Raw genomic sequence first — 18015 nt, 5'->3', positions numbered from 1 at the left:
CGTAACAACACTCCTTTAAGTGGATTGTATATTGTGTCCAACTTTGAGCTCAATCGGTTCCGCACTTTTCGAGTTTTTGACGCGTACACAAACGAACAGAACATTTTTATATATATAGAGAGATATAGAAATATGTAATAGAAGATTATGACAAAGAAATGAACATTTTTTCTTTATACTCAAAATATGGTACTGGTTGATTAATAGACGGGACAATCAAAAAAGGTTCAAAAAGCGGTACTGTCCCGTTAAAAACGGTACGTTTGGTCAGCCTAGTTAAAAGGATTTTTTCTGTCATGAACAATATGTGGACAATGAAAAAGTCACGACTCAATGTTCAAACCATGAGAGTTATGATAATTGAGGGGCCAAAAAGAAAGGGGTGTAAGTGACATCATCGATTTCTCTACACCGACTTTCTCTTTTGGTCATAACTTAGCTGCAAACACACTCCCAGCTGTATTTGGCAATGCTTCATCATCTAAATATTCTTAATATATTTTGCAGAAACCACGTTTTCCGTTTCCATTTTGGCTTAATGCTATTACTACATGACCTTATTCACAATGTCTTGTGTATCATTCTTATAGCGGCGTCAATTCGCTGTTTCATCGCACTTTTGGGTAGATTGACACTATTTTCGTAACTCTATAATCAATAATCGTTCAAGAGATGTTGTGAAATTATTGAGAAATTGATTTCTAAACATAATTCTGAATAGAACGTGATATTCACTACTTTAACCCATTGTCACCCCCTCTAAGGAGTGAGATGGGGTCAACTTTCATCTAATCACAGCACATTAAATATTATCCAACAATTCCCTGAAAACTCCTAAGTTCATCATTAGAGAACATATCTACATAATCAGAATTGCGTTTGCTACCTGTTTTCAGAATAATGGTTTTCTCGAAAAATGGCGAATGTATGTACGAATGTATAAAAATTAACTCAAACTCATAATCGTACGCTGGTTGAAATCTCAACTCTATTTCGAAGGCGTTGACCAGTTTCCGAATTCCATTATTAGTATGGTATCCCATGTTCATTACAACTATCTTTAGCTGTTTCGAGCCTTATCTACGAGTTTTTTTTGGTGTATTCGGAAGGAATATCTATCAAATTTTTCATCAAGTGGTTTTTGAAATCGTAATTTTTAAAAATTTAATGGTTTCTAAGTTTTCTACACAGATAACCTCCTCAGTTTTATACTGGGATTGAATATTATGGCGGAATATCAATAACTTCTGAGCAATTGTAATGTAACCATGTACAAAACTTGCTCAATTTGGTTTTATCGATGGTGTATTGGATCAGAATGTTTACTTAAACATCCTGAAGGAAAATATGAAGCAAAGTGTGAACAAAATGGGATGGAATCGAGGATTCCAGTTTTGCCAAGACAATGACCCAGACCTCAAGACATATAAAGTTCGCACATGGTTGATGATATGTGTCAAAACAAAAAGTGCTCAATTTGTACTGCCATTTCATCATTACACCCGAGCAACGTTCATAAATCGTTAGATTTTGTATCAAAATTCTTGGTCTGGAAACTTGTGTTCTGCATACTTCAATCATTTTATGGCAGCCACAGATAATACAAGAACTGTTTGGTGCAGTTTATGGACAGGCGAAATCATCGATTCGTAGTTTCGTCGAAACTGAGGATGAGCACCACATTACCTAGAATGTAACCCTCGGTAGCAGATTGTGGAGCTTTAATTTAGTGCTTGCATCCCGAATTGCAATAAACGTCGGTGGGATAAGAGATCTTTTAAGAAATTTGAAAACTTGGTCCCTTGGGAGGCATCATTATTCATCATTATTCTGATAGGTAATTTGTCGCCTCCAGTGGTTTTTGCCATAAACATGACGATAAAAGGCCGAAGTCCAGGAAAAGGCTCCGCAATAATCCTCAATTTACACTTTATCACACCATTATTTTCCTCTTGCATGTCGTTAATTTTGGAATTACAATAAACAAATTTATTTTGAAAAAATTGAAAAATTTCATGAAAATTTAGCCTTGAAAAACATTACAATTTATATGTGTTCCAATATCCACACTAGACGACACATACTGTAGAATCGTATGCTCACCTGTTGGAAGCATGCAAATTAATTCCCTGCACCTTGTTTGGGCGAATCATGCGTGTTATGTGATTGTAGCCATGTCTAATTAGACCAGTTCGAGTCGAGCCGTCGCCGCGTCGTAAGCATCCAAATCATTCCGCATTCATTAATCCTGCATTGCCCCAATGATAGAGCCCTCGGACGTCCAAGTGAGATTCATCCGCGATTGCTACCAATCCGGCGGATCGAAAAAACTGCACTCCTCCAGGACCAAGTTCAAGGAGCTGCCGCATTATCAACTGCCGGGAGTTTACATTAAGAAGGTATCAACTCTTGAATGATTGAAACGATTGAACGATGAAACCATTGGAGCGATGTGTTGTGACCTACTCAAACTGTGCGTCGCTTCCGTCGCATTCACGTCTGCAGGGCAAATCTTGGCCCAGCAGGACGCCTTGTTCCACTCTAATGGAGGGTTCATGTTCGAATGCTTTTACCCCCTTTGGCTGGAACGGTTCCGTTGTCGCCGGTCAAGCGTTTCCAGTGTGTCCTAGTCCCATCGGAAAAAATATTCAATCAGTTCTTTGCGAGTATCGGTTCAGAAATGACCAGTAGTGAACCTTGCTCGGTAGTTGAGACCTTGGTTCAACGAGTTGTGGAACGCAATCTGGTATTTGTGAGTCCGCAGATTTTCGACCGGGACCGAGCAAGTGTTGGTGGTGTGGTGTATCAACATGGGATATACGATCGGAGCTATGGGAGATACTGCCAGGAGAATCCGCTTGAGAATCACTACTACAGGAATTACAATTATCGGTGTCCGGTGCATGCGAGATATTTGCCCCAAATTCCGCTGAAGAAGTACTATACCGATGACGGAGAATATATCTATCGAGTAATGCGTTTGGTGGTTTTATCTATGGAAGAGTGATTTTTTTTAAATTTAACATTCAATTTTTAACTGTTGTGAAAATTGCAATTATTTATCAATCTGAAGAAATTATGATGTTTTGAGTGATTTCGAATGGAAATGCGTATTGTTTTATCAAATGTTGAAACACTAACATGAAGAAAATGGTTATTGAAATTAATCACTAATTGAACGATTTTTTTTTGTTTTGTGGAGTAATAAATAGTCAAAATCTTTATTTTATATAGCTGACCCGGCAAACTTCGTCCCGCCTAAAATTTATTTTCCGTTATCACATCCACGTTTTGACGTAGGATTACGTCGGGAACATATTGGGGTACAAATTGAAAATCGAAAATCGAGCACACCGTGAAAATTGTCCAAATTCAAATGCTTATTGCTCAGTCATTTCATGATGGATTGATGAGATTTTTGCGTCAATCAATTTCGGCACTCCATAACAATTTTTTACATTGAATAAAATAATATATGTCATGAAACTTACTATTGAACAATTGAAAAATTTCAACCCCTATCCTAACGGAAATAGCCACTTCTGATTGGTCAAAATTGACGACATATGCGGCGGGTCCCTAACAGAGACATCAAAACCAAGCTGCCTGGGGGAAATCGGCATTGCAAATACATGAAAGAAGGGCGAGCTTTTTTTCCCACCGACATGTATTCCCTAACAGAGATTTCAAATCCAAGATGTCTGGGGGAAATCAGCATGCAAATACCCTCGTAGTCGATAGTTTAACTAACGACGCGCACAAATGGATAGTGCTAATTGTAACTAGCGTGGACATTGCTGATTGCATACGTGCTGGCGAATAAGTTGGAAGTGATGAACGAGTGTTTTTTTTTATTATTTTCGTTCCAATAAGAATCTTTCGATGGGTTGATTGAAGAATGATATTTCAATGAACTGAATCTTTTGAACCTAATTTTTTTTGAATTTTTTGTTCTAACTTATGCTTGATAGAATATAAATAAAATTTAAAAACTTTTATGTTGGTTGCTTCGTGAAATTTCATATCAATGACCGATCATGTATTGTGAAACTTTTAGCACAAGTGTAAGTGTAAAATTGTATATGGTAGCTATTGTGTGAACCTGACTTGAAATATCAAACGATTTTTTTTCCCCAGAGGAAAGTTCATGCGACGAGCAAAATTGGAAAAATGAAGGAGTATTCGAAAAAGTGATTTCACATATGCTCTACATATCGTATTGAGTGCTGTTAGCCCAAATGAAATTCGCATTGAGGCATGTAGCATTGTGTTCCGTTAGGGTTAAAGCGAAAAGGAAATGGGTTGAATAAACAGTCAGAAAATTAAAAAATATAAATTAAATTACCTTTTCCAATTCAAATATATTTTTTCCATACTAAAGTAACTCTTTTTTTTTGGTGAGAAAACTTGTGTTCGATAATGATTATGACCAGACAAAACAGACCCAAATCTTTATCGAAGAGTTTAACAATGTAATTCTTCAAACATACCCAAATTAGCATGCAACAGATAGCCTAACGGAATCCTACGTCAACTATGCGGTCGTGTCTTGGACACAACCCTCCTGTGACTTTTGACGTAGGACTACGTCTAACCGGAAGATATAGGGGGTGAAATGGAAATCTAGGCACTGAACAAGTAGGAAAAAATGCAAGATTTGGAACGCTTATAACTCGAGCATTTCTCAATAGATCGCAAAGGTTTTTGCATCAATTGATAGGAAATATATCTACGCATCTATCATAACGAATAAAATTTCATTTTTCTTGAGATAAATAATTGAATAATTGTGAAATATCAAGCATTGTCAAAATGCACTATGTGCCCATTTTTGATTGGCCCATTTTGTGCTCCTCAAATCGTACCGACCAAAACGGGCAACCAGAGCAGCAGCGAAATAGAATGAAGCACGATTGGAAAGGGAAAAGAAAAAAATGAACGAAACGTTGGTCGCAGTCTCACACATGCGTAATTCTCGAGCCAGCCAGTCAGCTTAAAAATCCCCGCTCCGCTGCCGTAACGATCATTCTCATTCAAACCGTACACCACATCGTTTCGCATCACATCACATCAACAAACCAACACAAGCAGCCATGTCTGGACATGGTAAAGGAGGAAAAGTGAAGGGAAAGCGTGTTGATCTGGAGTTCCCCGCAAGGGTAGCTAGGCCGAGCGCGTTAGTACCAGTGCACCAGGCCACCTAGCCGGCGTTATATAGTTTCGGCCGCCGAAGTGATCGAGTTAGCTGGCAAAGCTGCTCGCGACGATAAGAAAACCCGCATTCGGAACAGAACACATTCGGTTCGGTGGACATCAAGACAACAACAGGCAGTCGCAGTGAGTGGCGAGTGGCAAACGCAATCGCAAAACGGCATCAGGTAGCAGAAGAAAAAAGTTTGTTCTTTATACAAACTGCTTTGGTGGCAAATCCAGAACAAGGCGGCATCGAGGGCGTTCGAAATGGTTTTTTTCAAAACCACGAGTACTAAGTTTTCTAAATTGGAACCATTCCTTAAAACAAGGCGCTTCTTAGGGCCATTAAACCTTCCAAAAAAGAGTTTAGGAAATACAGTTCAATGCTTTCTAAAACAATATCCAAAATAATAATAAAACACAAATTGATTTTTTCATAATTTGTTTACCAGGATATGATGAGTATGTGAATTTGGGAGTTGTTCTAAGCTTATTGATTTTCACCAATTCTTAAATTGCTTCTAGATTGAAAGTACAGTAATTTACACTTATCTCGACATTTAGCTAATTGGACGGACCTGTAATGCGACATATTTTGTTGGACATTTTTGTTAACATAGAGTTCGGGGTCCAAATTATGAATTGAAAGTCGACACTGTACCACTGTCATCGCAAATGTTCAATTACAGGTTAAAATTACCTCCAATCCGACACTGAGTGGTGGTAATGCGACGTGCCATTGAATGTAATTTACTGTAAAATATGTCACAAGCTGGATGGGAAGAAATTTTCCAACTGTGAAAGCTGTGGCGAGTGGCAAATGCAATCGTTAAACATAAAGGTTCAGCCGAACAAGATGGGGATATCGAGTGATAACAAAACAATAAACTCTTTAGATTGAAGATAATTTTGTGATCCTGAATAGGACCCTTTTTAGCCTGCATGTGAATCCAACGAGCGAACAAATCGTAATGAATGTATTTTTTTGCCATCGCTCTCTTTTAACGCTCATTCGTTCGTCTCGTTGGACTCGCCCCTCTGGCTGAGTCTGCCGATTTGTCTCTATCCTGTGAGTGTGTACCGCTAGAGTATAAAACACGCGGACCCCAAAAAAATATCTTATTTTCTTTCAAACCGTAAACCCGTGTGGTTGTACGGCATCGGCATCGTGGACGTAACAAAGGAGGACAAGTTAAGGGAAAGGCAAAGTCTCACTCGAACCGTGCAGGTCTCCAGTTCCCTGTTGGTCGCATTCACTGATTGCTCCGCAAGGGTAACTAGGCCGAACGGATTGGTGCCGGAGCACCAGTATACCTAACAGCGATTATAGAGTTTCGGCCGTCGGAGTGCTCGAGTTGGCTTGCAAAGCTGCTCACGACAATCAGAAAACCCGGATCAAGAACAGAGCTTCGGTTCGGCGCTCATCAAGGCAACAATTAGTTTCAGTGAGTGGCAAAGTGTTTCTCCGGAACGTCGCATTAAATGTAATTTACTGAACAACATGTCACAAGCTGGATGGGAAGAAATTTTCCAACTGTGAAAGCTGTGGCGAGTAGCAATAGCTAAACAGGAAGGTTTAACCGAACAAGATGGGAATATCGAGTGATAACAAAAACACAACACCAAAGGTTCTTTTCAGAACCATCAACATGTTCATAAAGAGTAAACAGTAAACTAATCCATTTTTCAGGTAGATAGGTAGGTATTCACGTAGGAGAAGAAAATAAAACAATATATTTAAAATATATATTTAACAAAAGCTGTCCCCTTTGACATTACCCACCCGTCTTTTCTTACTAAGCACACGTTCATGGGTCCAATCGCAGAACTATTCTTTGATTGATCTTCTAATTCGGCGATCTATTTTTATTTATATAGATAGAAGACGATGTAGGAGTGCATTTTATCACATTAAAGTCCATTTCCACTTTCGAACGAAGATCAATTTCGTTACCGCAAACATCGAACGGACTAACAACGCTTATATGTACGCTTGATTAGCTATCGAATTATGCAGAAAATTGTGTTTCAGAGGAGGAGTGGAGTGTCTAACCACAATAGAAACATTTATTGCATCCTAAAACCTCCACATGCCAAATTTGCTTTCGTTTGCTTGATTAATTCTCGAGTAATTCAGAAATTTGTGTTTCATTTGTATGGCAGCCTCCCCTTAGAGAGGGGGGTAGAAAGTCTAACCATCATAGAAACATTTATTGCACCTTAAGACCTCACCATGCCAAATTTGTTTTCATTTGCTTGATTAATTCTCGTGTAATGCAGAAGTTTGTGTTTCATTTGTATGGCAGCCCCCCACTTAGAGAGAAGGGAAGTGTTATCTAACCACCATAGAAATGTTTCATGCCCCCTAAAACTTCCACATGGGGAATTTGGCTCGATTTGCTTGATTAGTTCTCGAGTTATGCAGAAATTTGTGTTTCATTCGTATGGCAGCCTCTCCTTAGAAAGGGGGAAGAGCGACGAACCACCATAGAACCACCGTTGATCGATCTCTAAAACCTCTATATGCCAAGTTTGATTCCATTTGCTTGATTAGTTCTCGAGTTATTCTGACCCCTCCCCCCTGTAGAGAGGGGGAGTAGTGTCAAACTACCTTAGAAACATTTATCACCTCCTAAAACTCCCAGATGCCAAATTTGATTCTTTTTTTTTATCCCATTTATTTATTTAAGGCTCAGTAGCATTTTAGCTGTAACAGAGCCGAATTTTAATCGTGTACATGTCACATGGTTATCATATATCTATAATTAGCACATTACACAGATGCCATTCGCCAGTATTCCTTCTATACCATTACATATGGTACATTCACACAGTAGCCATTTAGGCGTAAGAGTATACTTTCTGTTCTTTCATTATCCAGTTGGACCACCGGACAGCGGAGACAGTTGATTGATCATTGTTGAGTTATTTATAGAACAGCAGCCCGATGTGTCTTGCAGAGCAGAGCAGTTGTATGGATGAATCGATCTTATTTCGACCGTGGATCGATCTCCATCGCTGATGATTGTTGCGTGGACGTAGCTATTCTGTAACAACACAAAGATGGTCAATGAGGGTCCTGAGTTTTGAACTCACGATGGATCGCTTACTAAGCAATTTGATTCTGTTTGCTTTATTAGTTTTCGAGTTATTAAGAAATTTATGTTTCATTTGTATGACAGCACCCCCTTAGAGAAGGGGGAGGAGTGTCTAACCACCATAGAAACATTTACTGCATTCTGAAACCTCCACATGCCAAATTTGGTTTTGTTTGCTTGATATATTCTCGAGTAATGCAAAAATTTGTGTTTCATTTGTATGACAGCACCCCCTTAGAGAGGGGGGAGAGGTCTCGAACTGTCATAAGAACCTTCCCCGACCACAAAAACCCTTACATACCAAATTTTCATGTCGATTGGGTCAGTAGTTTCCGAGTCCATAAGAATCAGACAGACAGACAGACAGAAATCCATTTTTATGTATATAGATTGTTGGATTCTTTACAAACTGTCGTTATTTTGTTGATCTGAAGTTGGACATGGGTTCCTAAACAATGTTTTTATCCGAATTGATGTGAAAATGCTGCGAAAATTTGTGTTGAGAAGCTATTTGTGTTGAGATTTGAAGATCTTTATTATTTCTTTATATGACTATATGAACCATTCTGGGTAAGATTTCCTGTTATGAACATTGCACCAGTCATGGCTGAAATGGTAGATCAATTGATCTGAACTTCAAAATGTTTTGGAGAGCCTAGAACCTATAATATTTATATAAACTCAAAAAACTGCTTGGATAGGTACCACACGCAATGCGTGCTTACCGTATTGAATTCGGAAGTGTAAGCAGAAGAAAATTAATATTGGAGTGTGTAAGAAAAGAAGGCTTGCCCCTCGGAACACATTCAAGGCGTGATATTTGGCTTAAGAAATATCAACTAAGTATTAATAAATGACGCTAGTTAATGCGTACGTTGAGACGGCAAAAGTTTTACAGGGAACGTAAACGCCATTCAAGAAAAAGAAGAAGAAGAAAATAAAGATCGATCCAAAGTAAATACACCTTGTCGTAAAGGTTCTCAATAAACATTGCCTCAAAAAAAAAATGGCGCAGAAAATGATATCTTGTATTTTCATGTTTTAAAACACATAAAACACAAGTGCATTCGAACTTACTGAACACCCTGTAGATTGTCGAGAAAATCTATTGCATTGTAAGTGTGAGTGTAAACTCCAGGTATCAAACGAAGAAATGATTCATATGATTGAACCATGAAGGACTATTTCAATACAGTATTTCATCAACGCATTTAACCAGCAGCGTATACTGATCGAAATCCCTTTTTTCTCCCCTCCTCTAACCAGCTTGGCGAAAAGAGCAGCGGCTACCGAACGCGCACCGACGTCCAGGATTACTACGTGATCCGCAACCAGTGCCTCGAGAATGGATCGCTCTTCGAGGATCCCGAGTTCCCGGCGACCTCCTCCTCGCTCATGTTCTCCCGGCGACCCGATCGCCACTACGAGTGGCTCCGTCCGCACGAGATAGTCGAGAGTCCGGAGTTTTTCGTCGAGGGATTCTCCCGGTTCGACGTGCAACAGGGTGAGCTGGGTGATTGCTGGCTGCTAGCGGCCTGCGCCAACCTGACCCAGGATCAGAAACTTTTCCTGCGAGTGGTGCCCGAGGATAACAGCTTCGAGGAGGATTACGCCGGAGTCTTCCACTTCCGCTTCTGGCAGTACGGACGATGGATCGATGTGGTGATCGACGATCGGCTGCCGACCTATCGTGGCGAGCTGATCTACATGCGGTCGGGGGAGAAGAACGAGTTTTGGAGTGCACTGCTGGAAAAGGCCTACGCCAAGCTGCATGGTTCGTACGAAGCGCTGAAGGGTGGTACCACCTGCGAAGCGATGGAGGACTTCACCGGAGGTGTTACTGAAATGTATGATTTGAAGGATCAGACCCCGCCGAACCTGTTCCAGATCATCGAAAAGGGATTCAATCGTAATTCGATGTTCGCGTGTAGTATTGAGGTAATGAATCATGATTTTTTATTGATATTAAATGGATATTTACAACTCTCGGTCACCCAACAGCCCGATCCAAACATAACGGAAGCCGAGACACCCGAGGGATTGATTCGAGGTCACGCCTACTCCATAACCAAAATCCGTCTGGTGGATATTGTCACCCCCACGACATCAGGCAAAATCCCACTGATTCGGCTCCGCAATCCGTGGGGTAATGAAGCCGAGTGGAACGGATCTTGGAGCGATCAGTCTCCCGAGTGGCGTTTCATTCCGGACGAACAGAAGGAGGATCTTGGGTTGAACTTCGACGTAGACGGAGAGTTTTGGATGTCGTATCGAGACTTCTGTCGATACTTCGACCGAATTGAGATCTGTAACTTGAGTCCGGATTCACTGAGCGAGGAACAAGAGAATCGAAGCAAGCTGCGCTGGGAGATGTCCACGTTCGAGGGCGAATGGGCTATCGGAAGCACCGCCGGTGGGTGTCGTAACTATCTGCAGACATTCTGGCACAATCCCCAGTATGTGGTGCATCTGGAGGATCCCGACGAGGACGATGACGAAGGCAAGTGTACGGTAATTGTAGCACTAATGCAGAAAAATCGTCGCTCCCGCCGTAATATGGGAGTGGATTGTTTGACCATTGGTTTCGCGCTGTATCGTCTAAGCGAACGGGACCTGGCCCAGAAGCCTCTGAAAATGAACTTCTTCAAGTATAACGCATCGGTTGCGCGCTCGCCGGCTTTCATTAATCTGCGCGAGGTTAGCTGTCGGTTTAAGCTTCCGCCCGGGAATTATCTGATTGTGCCGTCGACTTTCGAGCCGAACGAAGAGGGCGAGTTTTTGATTCGTGTGTTCTCCGAGTCCCGGAACACCATGGAGGAAAATGACGAGGAGGTTGGAGTCGGAGACATCGATGATAGGGTGAGTGTGAACTTACATGTTTTGATCGATAAAAATATTTTAAAGGGAAGGGCATTCCTCGAGAGTTCAGCTAGCATTATTCATGGACTTATTTTTGTTAGGTCCATTCCGACGATATCAATCGTGGTGGTGGTAGATACGTAAGTTTGTCTTCCCCATCTTATTCCCAAAAAAACGTTTTGACGTAGGACTACGTCTTTCATTTCTATACTGGGGTCTTAGTTCAAAGTTTCGAAAACGAGAGCGTTACGCCGAAACAACAAGATTTTGGGCGTTATTACTTCCTAACCAGCTGAACGAATTTGTATAATAACCACTTCATTCGGAAGATAAAATGACTACTCGTTATATGCTTGTTACTTATTGGTCCAAAAACTTGTTTCAATAGTCCAAAAATTGCTTTGGAAGCAAGCTCTTCAAATCACAAAAATGTATCTATAATCGGATGCCAGCTCGGAAATCCACTCAATTATAATTGTACAGCGGTTGAAGTATTTTATCGCTGCTACAAGAATGATGTGGCGAAGCTAACTTCGTTCATCAAGAAAGCGCTGATGATGGTCACTTACCTGCGAAATGGAAGATCCAAAAGTTGTTGATGCTTCCGAAAGCAAGAAAACCACCTGGAGATCCAGCATCGTTTAAGTCTCTTTGTTTGCTGGATACTTTATGAAAGCTCTTGGAGGTGGTTTTTCTCAACAGACTGGTGAAATGCACGGACGGTTAACAAGGATTGTCGAAAAAGCAGTTCGGGTTCCGGAAAGGAAAGTCGACAGTGGACGCTATTCGGACAGTTATCGAGAAAGCTCAGGTCTTGCTCAAACAAAAACGAAGAGGTGATTTTGATCGACGTGAAGAACGCCTTCAATAGTGCCAGCTGGGAGGCCATCGCCGAGGCGCTACACAGATTGAAGGTCCCTAGCCGCCTGTTCAGGATACTGAGGAGTTAATTGGATCCTGTTATGTCGGACAGTGTAAAGTTCCAGATGGCCCATCACAAAACCGAGATGCTGTTAGTGAGCAATCGCAATGCAGTGCTGCGGGCAAAAGTCTCGGTCGAAGGGCACACCATCGTTTCGAGGCGAGCAGTGAAATACCACGTCGACTATGCAAAAGGGATCGCACAAAAACAGGTTTGCCTGTACCTGCAAGTTACTACTGTGAAGAAGGTGAACAACAAGAAGAAAGCTACTGCTACTGCCGGTGCAGCTATAGCAATACCAAAACCAACTAAACCGTTGCACAGAAGCCAAATATACCGACGCCAAAGAAAACAGTCGAGCCGTTCTGAAAAAAAATAACCATCGTCACACATCACGCACAACACGAGGCATTTCGTTTTCAGCAAATCAAATCTAGTTCTGCTTAGGACGAAAAATTACTTCTTTTTTTTATCCCATTTATTTATTTAAGGCTCATTAGCATTTTAGCTGTAACAGAGCCGAATTTTAATCGTGTACATGTCACATGGTTATCATATATCTATAATTAGCACATTACACAGTTGCCATTCGCCAGTATTTCTTCTATACCATTACATATGGTACATACACACAGTAGCCATTTAGGCGTAAGGGTATTCTTTCTGTTCTTCCATTATCCAGTTGGACCACCGGAGACAGTTGATTGATCATTGTTGAGTTATTTAAAGAACAGCAGCCCGATGTGTCTTGCAGAGCAGAGCAGTTGTATGGATGAATCGATCGTATTTCGACCGTGGATCGATCTCCATCGCTGATGATTGTTGCGTGGACGTAGCTATTCTGTAACAACACAAAGATGGTCAATGAGGGCCCTGAGTTTTGAACTCACGATCGATCGCTTACTAAGCGAACGCGCAACCAATGTGGCTACGGAGACCCCCCTAAAAAAATTACTTTGAAGCGAAATAGTTTATTTTGTTTTGAAATTTGTTCGATCAATTGCGATCAAAGTAACATTACTTCTTTCGACAATTTATTAGGTGTACAATGAAGTTCAAGAAAGACAATTCATTCCCGCTCGTCGCGCACCGGCAATGGATGTCTACTAGACATTTTTTCCAACAGGAAGTGGGTGTTGTGAGGAAGGAAGAGCGAGCGCAACATTGGAAGCGACAAATATGTTGTCTATTGGAAATGGTATACAAACTATATCATACACAGGAAAAAAGGAGGAAAGAGTTTGAGAATCAGTGACAAGCAATACAGTAAACATTCGCTAACTGGGCGAATAGGAAAGACCAGTTATCGACATTCGCGTTTTAATTGGTCCGGCATGTAAAACGTCAAATAAAATCGAGGGGAACCCCAATGTATTGTTTGATTTGCGTTGATCATGAAATTGGATAAACAAAAGGTTTCCAACGGAAGTTTCGCATCGAGTGTGACAACAGGTATGAAATATAATTTGAGGAAATTATTTTTCTGTAATTTAATCAATGGTTTTGTCATGCGAAAATAATGTCAATTTTCATAACATTTCAAATTACATTCGAATGCCCCTCACAGCAAATCTTCCATTTGAATATGGCGTCGATTGTTTACGAAGTTCTGCTTTTTAACTGGTCCAAGGAACGTTTGCCCAGGTCAAAGCAGACAAGTTAAACCAGGACTAATTAGCGAACGATTACTGTATATATGTTTTCCTTCTCTACATATAAGTTGTTCGACGAAGTTATGCACAAAGCGAACGACAATCTTGCTTTGTCAACCGTGTCTTGCATTACAACATATTAATCATGACTGAAATGGAATTTTATGCAGGTACCCATATTTATAGATATTTGTGATTCCAATAATTTGTTGTTGTTGTCTTGAATTGTCTTCAATTTTTTTCAGTTCATTCGTCTCCATCAATAGTTTGCTTTCAAAGCATATAACTGGCAGACATTTGGTCGGTGTTAAGTCAGAGAGGACCAAGTCGCAAAATAAATAAAAGTAATCAATAAAATTTCGAGTTATTGATTACATACACCAGTAATAACGGATTGAAATTTTTATGATTGATCAACGAAAATCCCTCATAGCATGCAGTCAGAGCGGACCATGTACCATTTACCATGATGAAATAGCTCTATATCATGTGCAGACAGAGTGGGCCATGTGACAACCATTTTTATATTGAATTTAAACAATATCCAAGCGACAAATTAAACCAACAGAACATTTTCTTGAAGCTAATAGGTATCTTGTCGAAATGTGCTTAAACCCGTTAGTGTAAGATGTGCACATTCTGAGTGTATTAAAAACTAAACTTGGCTGAACGGATCAGTTAAAAATGCTGGTCTTCAGTGTGAATGATCGCAAAATGTACTATTTCAGAGTGCGAAAAAGGCTGTAGCGATGACAATGAATTCAAATTCGACATAATAGTCTCTGCCAGCAGTAGATGGCAGAGACTATTATGCTGAACGCAAACAAATGTTTATGCAGCTCCAAACTCACAATCCTTCTCGCTCTAATTATCATAGCCGAATGGCACACTTTGACTCACAACCAGTGTTTGCCAAATGATCCATTTACTGAAAAAATTGCTTTCGTTCGTTCAAATATGATCATACACAAATCATTTCCCCCAGCGGCATTCTTTTGTTGTTACGTGCTGCAAATCACAACACAATAGAGAACGAGACAACTCTGCATCGGTTCGCACTTCATGATACACCGACACGCAAGCAGAACCATCATATACGCCTTCGGTGCAGAAAGTTTATTTTCTTCTTTGCCTCTAACATATGCATATCGACCTCTCCTTGCATCATGAAACAGCAGGATCGTACGGACTACGCAAATCGAATGATTCATATTCAGCTAATATAGCAGATCCTGATTTTTAAGTCTCAGAGAGTGCAAACTATATGATTATTTAGCTCGATTGAGGCTAAGGGAAGGGTAGACAGATCATATTTTGCATTTTTAACGCCGCTATCCCTTGAAATATGTATATTCATATAGACCGCATAGTTTTACTAGCAACACCGCTCTCTTTTCCCAATTCTTGCTCTCCGCAAATGGTGACCGAATGATGACGTAATTTTTCTTGTATCCTTTATTGCTTTGCACTTGTCTGTGCAGTGGGTTTCGCTAGAGTAGAGCGGGACGATATATGCGGTTCAAACTTGTATGCAGGCTTCGAAAAAGGTTTGCGATGTTTGATACAGCTCGAATATGCAAACAACAGTCTTCGTTCCTCTCTTGGTTTAATCATGTAATGTTACACAAGTGATTACTGTCATTCATACAAGTATCTGAATGATCCTCTCATATTTGGTTATATGTTCGTGAGAGGTTACTTGCATGACACATTGTGTATCATTTGATTTTGATCGAAATCCAAACACTGCTCACAACTATTAATTGATTGCGAAATATTTCGAAATTGTTCAGTCATACTGAATCAACTCTTAAAAAATGCTTCATTTGGTTCAGTTAGAATGGACCATGTACATATAGGCAGCCAAATAACTGCATTTTTGGCATGATACTTGATGTTTTTTTACAACTAGCATACATCAAAGTATTGCCAGAAAGTAGCTAACATTTCTGAGAACAATATTGAACGAAAAAAATTAATGCTTTGAAAATTACAGAGCATTCAACTCTATGTTCGTTTTTCTCGAAATCATAAAAATATCACATGGTCCGGTCTGACTTAACACCGACCATTTTATCTTTCGAATGAAGTGATAATCGTTTCACTGCGTTCCGTCGACAAAGAGTTATTAAGGCTCAAAACCTTATACCTCCAACGCAACGCTCTCGTTTTCGAAATACCCCCAAAATATTCATTCGTTCAAATGATTACCAAGCCAGCGGTAGTCCTACGTCTACCTTGCGGTTGTATCACAGATATAACCCACTTCTAGGTTGTTTTTTTTTGGCATGTCTTTATCTCTCGTTAGTATTTATTCACTCGAAATCCAAAATGCTAATTCCCCTAATTATTCTCCATTCTAGATCGCACCAGACGTTCCAATCCCATCGCATCCTTCGCCCCAGCGTCAAGCCATGGAGCGTCTCTTTATGGACGTGGCTGGCGCCGACGGCGAGGTCGATTGGACCGAGCTGAAACGAATCCTAGATCATTCGTTCCGTGACGGTAAGTTCGACCTCAGGCTGAGCTTTTAAACTTTTACATTTAGTTTTACGTTATTTTCAACTAGAGTTATAAACATGCACTCCAAAGGGATATTTGTACGTTGCGTTTCAAGTTTATCTGTATTTCCTCGATTACATTTGGGTTGTTTGAATGCCAGTTTTATTTAGATCTCCTCTAGTCAATCTACACCTCCGAATAGTTTCTAGATATCCTTCAATTGTTACTATATTTCACATAAGGCTAGATTTCGAAACAATGATTCGGTGCAGTTTCATACGAATGGTGACTGGTACTTCAAAGCATTTGATAAACAAACCAATAAAAGTGTCCAAAACATCGTCTAACAGCTTTTTCAAACTAATCACCTCGTTTGTCACCTCACTCACCAATGGATGTTCATTTATGGTAATTAGATTAATTCTCACTAATATCGCAATTGACAAACAGCAGCAGGAGTATCTACAGAAACAATAAATGTATCGTGCCACGTGCCCTCTTTCATGTCTGATTTAATGTTGATCGTATTCGTCCAATTCGTGTTTTTAGCTGTGTATTCAATCACCCAAAGAATCCTGTACTGTAGTGTTTCATAAGAAATTTCCCCCTTGTTTTTCTCTTTTCCGATGCGAAATATGTTCTCAATATCATATCCAACCAAATCCATTTGTTTATGAATTATTTTCAACGCGAAATCAAACCCACAACCGACCTATTCCACTATCATCCATTCGCGAAATCAACAAAAAAAAATACCATTCACATTCGACCCACTTCGGTCCGCGTGCACGTGAGTACCCGTAGATCTGCCCAAAACTTCGTCGGTAAACGGGCTGAACAAGACCTATGCCAGCCAGCAGAATGCCGCGAATTACGACGGTGGCGGTGGGGACGACAGCGGTGGCGGACTGCTGGCCCAACTGTGTGGTATCTTCTGTAAGGACACACCGCTGGCCGAAGCGTTCGGAGTGAGCAGCGGACCGGGGGATGCCAACGCGAACCTGCAGAGTGAAATTATTCCCATCCAACACGGTGAGAGATTTTATATTCTTCTCCTAATTGATTATTCTTGTGCTTAGTTTCTTTCCCACAGACGAACGAAGGTTTTTACAATACGATATGGTATTTTTGGGTGTTATTTTGGCATTATTGGGTTCATTGATGAAGTCGGACATTAGATGTTGTTCTATGATAACCTTGTACAAATCCAGCTTTTTAATAATATTTATTTTCGAGTTCATTCGCTACAAGTATTAACAATAGATGCAATGTGCCGCACGAGTTATTTATGTTTACCTTGTTTTGTGTGATCGTTTTTTTTCCCAAAACACAACCTATAAACTCCCTATTCAAGCTAAATACAAAATAATACTGCATTCAAATGTTTTAGTATGTGAGTTTGTCTTATCCTTTGTATTCCTTTTTCAAGCATTTGTTGCTGCTATTTAATTTATCATTTAAAATTAAACCTATTTGGACATGGGCAATTTCATAAGACTATCAAAAACTTTACCTGTATCTTTTTCACAAACCGTCATAATTTTCTGCCAACGTACTGCAAATACTAGTTTTTGAAATGCGCTTTCCAGAGCATGATCTTAAGGTGAAGGTGGAAGCTAGCCATTGTAGTAGTATAGGTAAACCCACGTGTAAAAATGGGGTAACAGTGTTTGTGAGAGAAGAGCAAAGCACACTTAAACAGATCAATTCACTTATCAGACTGTGTGGTGCTTCATTGATACGAGTCTTTGAATACATTTGAAAAAAAAAAATAACAATTCAATACTGA

General features: G+C 40.1%; 1 protein-coding gene across 7 annotated transcripts in view; it reads left to right on the top strand.

The window, feature by feature from the left end:
- The window catches only part of LOC129768346 (calpain-A-like), a 71770-nt gene that overhangs the window by 38092 nt on the left and 15663 nt on the right, over positions 1–18015 (top strand). For 3 of the 7 annotated variants that reach the window (XM_055769929.1, XM_055769935.1, XM_055769932.1), the window contains 5 exons: positions 9558–10229; positions 10293–11150; positions 11252–11290; positions 16088–16229; positions 17031–17258. In XM_055769929.1, coding sequence (XP_055625904.1) covers positions 9558–10229; positions 10293–11150; positions 11252–11290; positions 16088–16229; positions 17031–17258 — 1939 coding nt within the window. The remainder of the gene's footprint in view (positions 1–9557; positions 10230–10292; positions 11151–11251; positions 11291–16087; positions 16230–17030; positions 17259–18015) is intronic. The other 4 variants (XM_055769931.1, XM_055769936.1, XM_055769933.1 and 1 more) reach the window with 3 other exon arrangements.

This window comes from Toxorhynchites rutilus, chromosome 2, assembly GCF_029784135.1.
Source record: "Toxorhynchites rutilus septentrionalis strain SRP chromosome 2, ASM2978413v1, whole genome shotgun sequence".
In the NCBI taxonomy this organism is placed as follows: domain Eukaryota; kingdom Metazoa; phylum Arthropoda; class Insecta; order Diptera; family Culicidae; genus Toxorhynchites; species Toxorhynchites rutilus.
The sequence above is the reverse complement of the archived record's forward strand: the minus strand, read 5'-3'. Positions and strand labels throughout refer to the sequence as shown.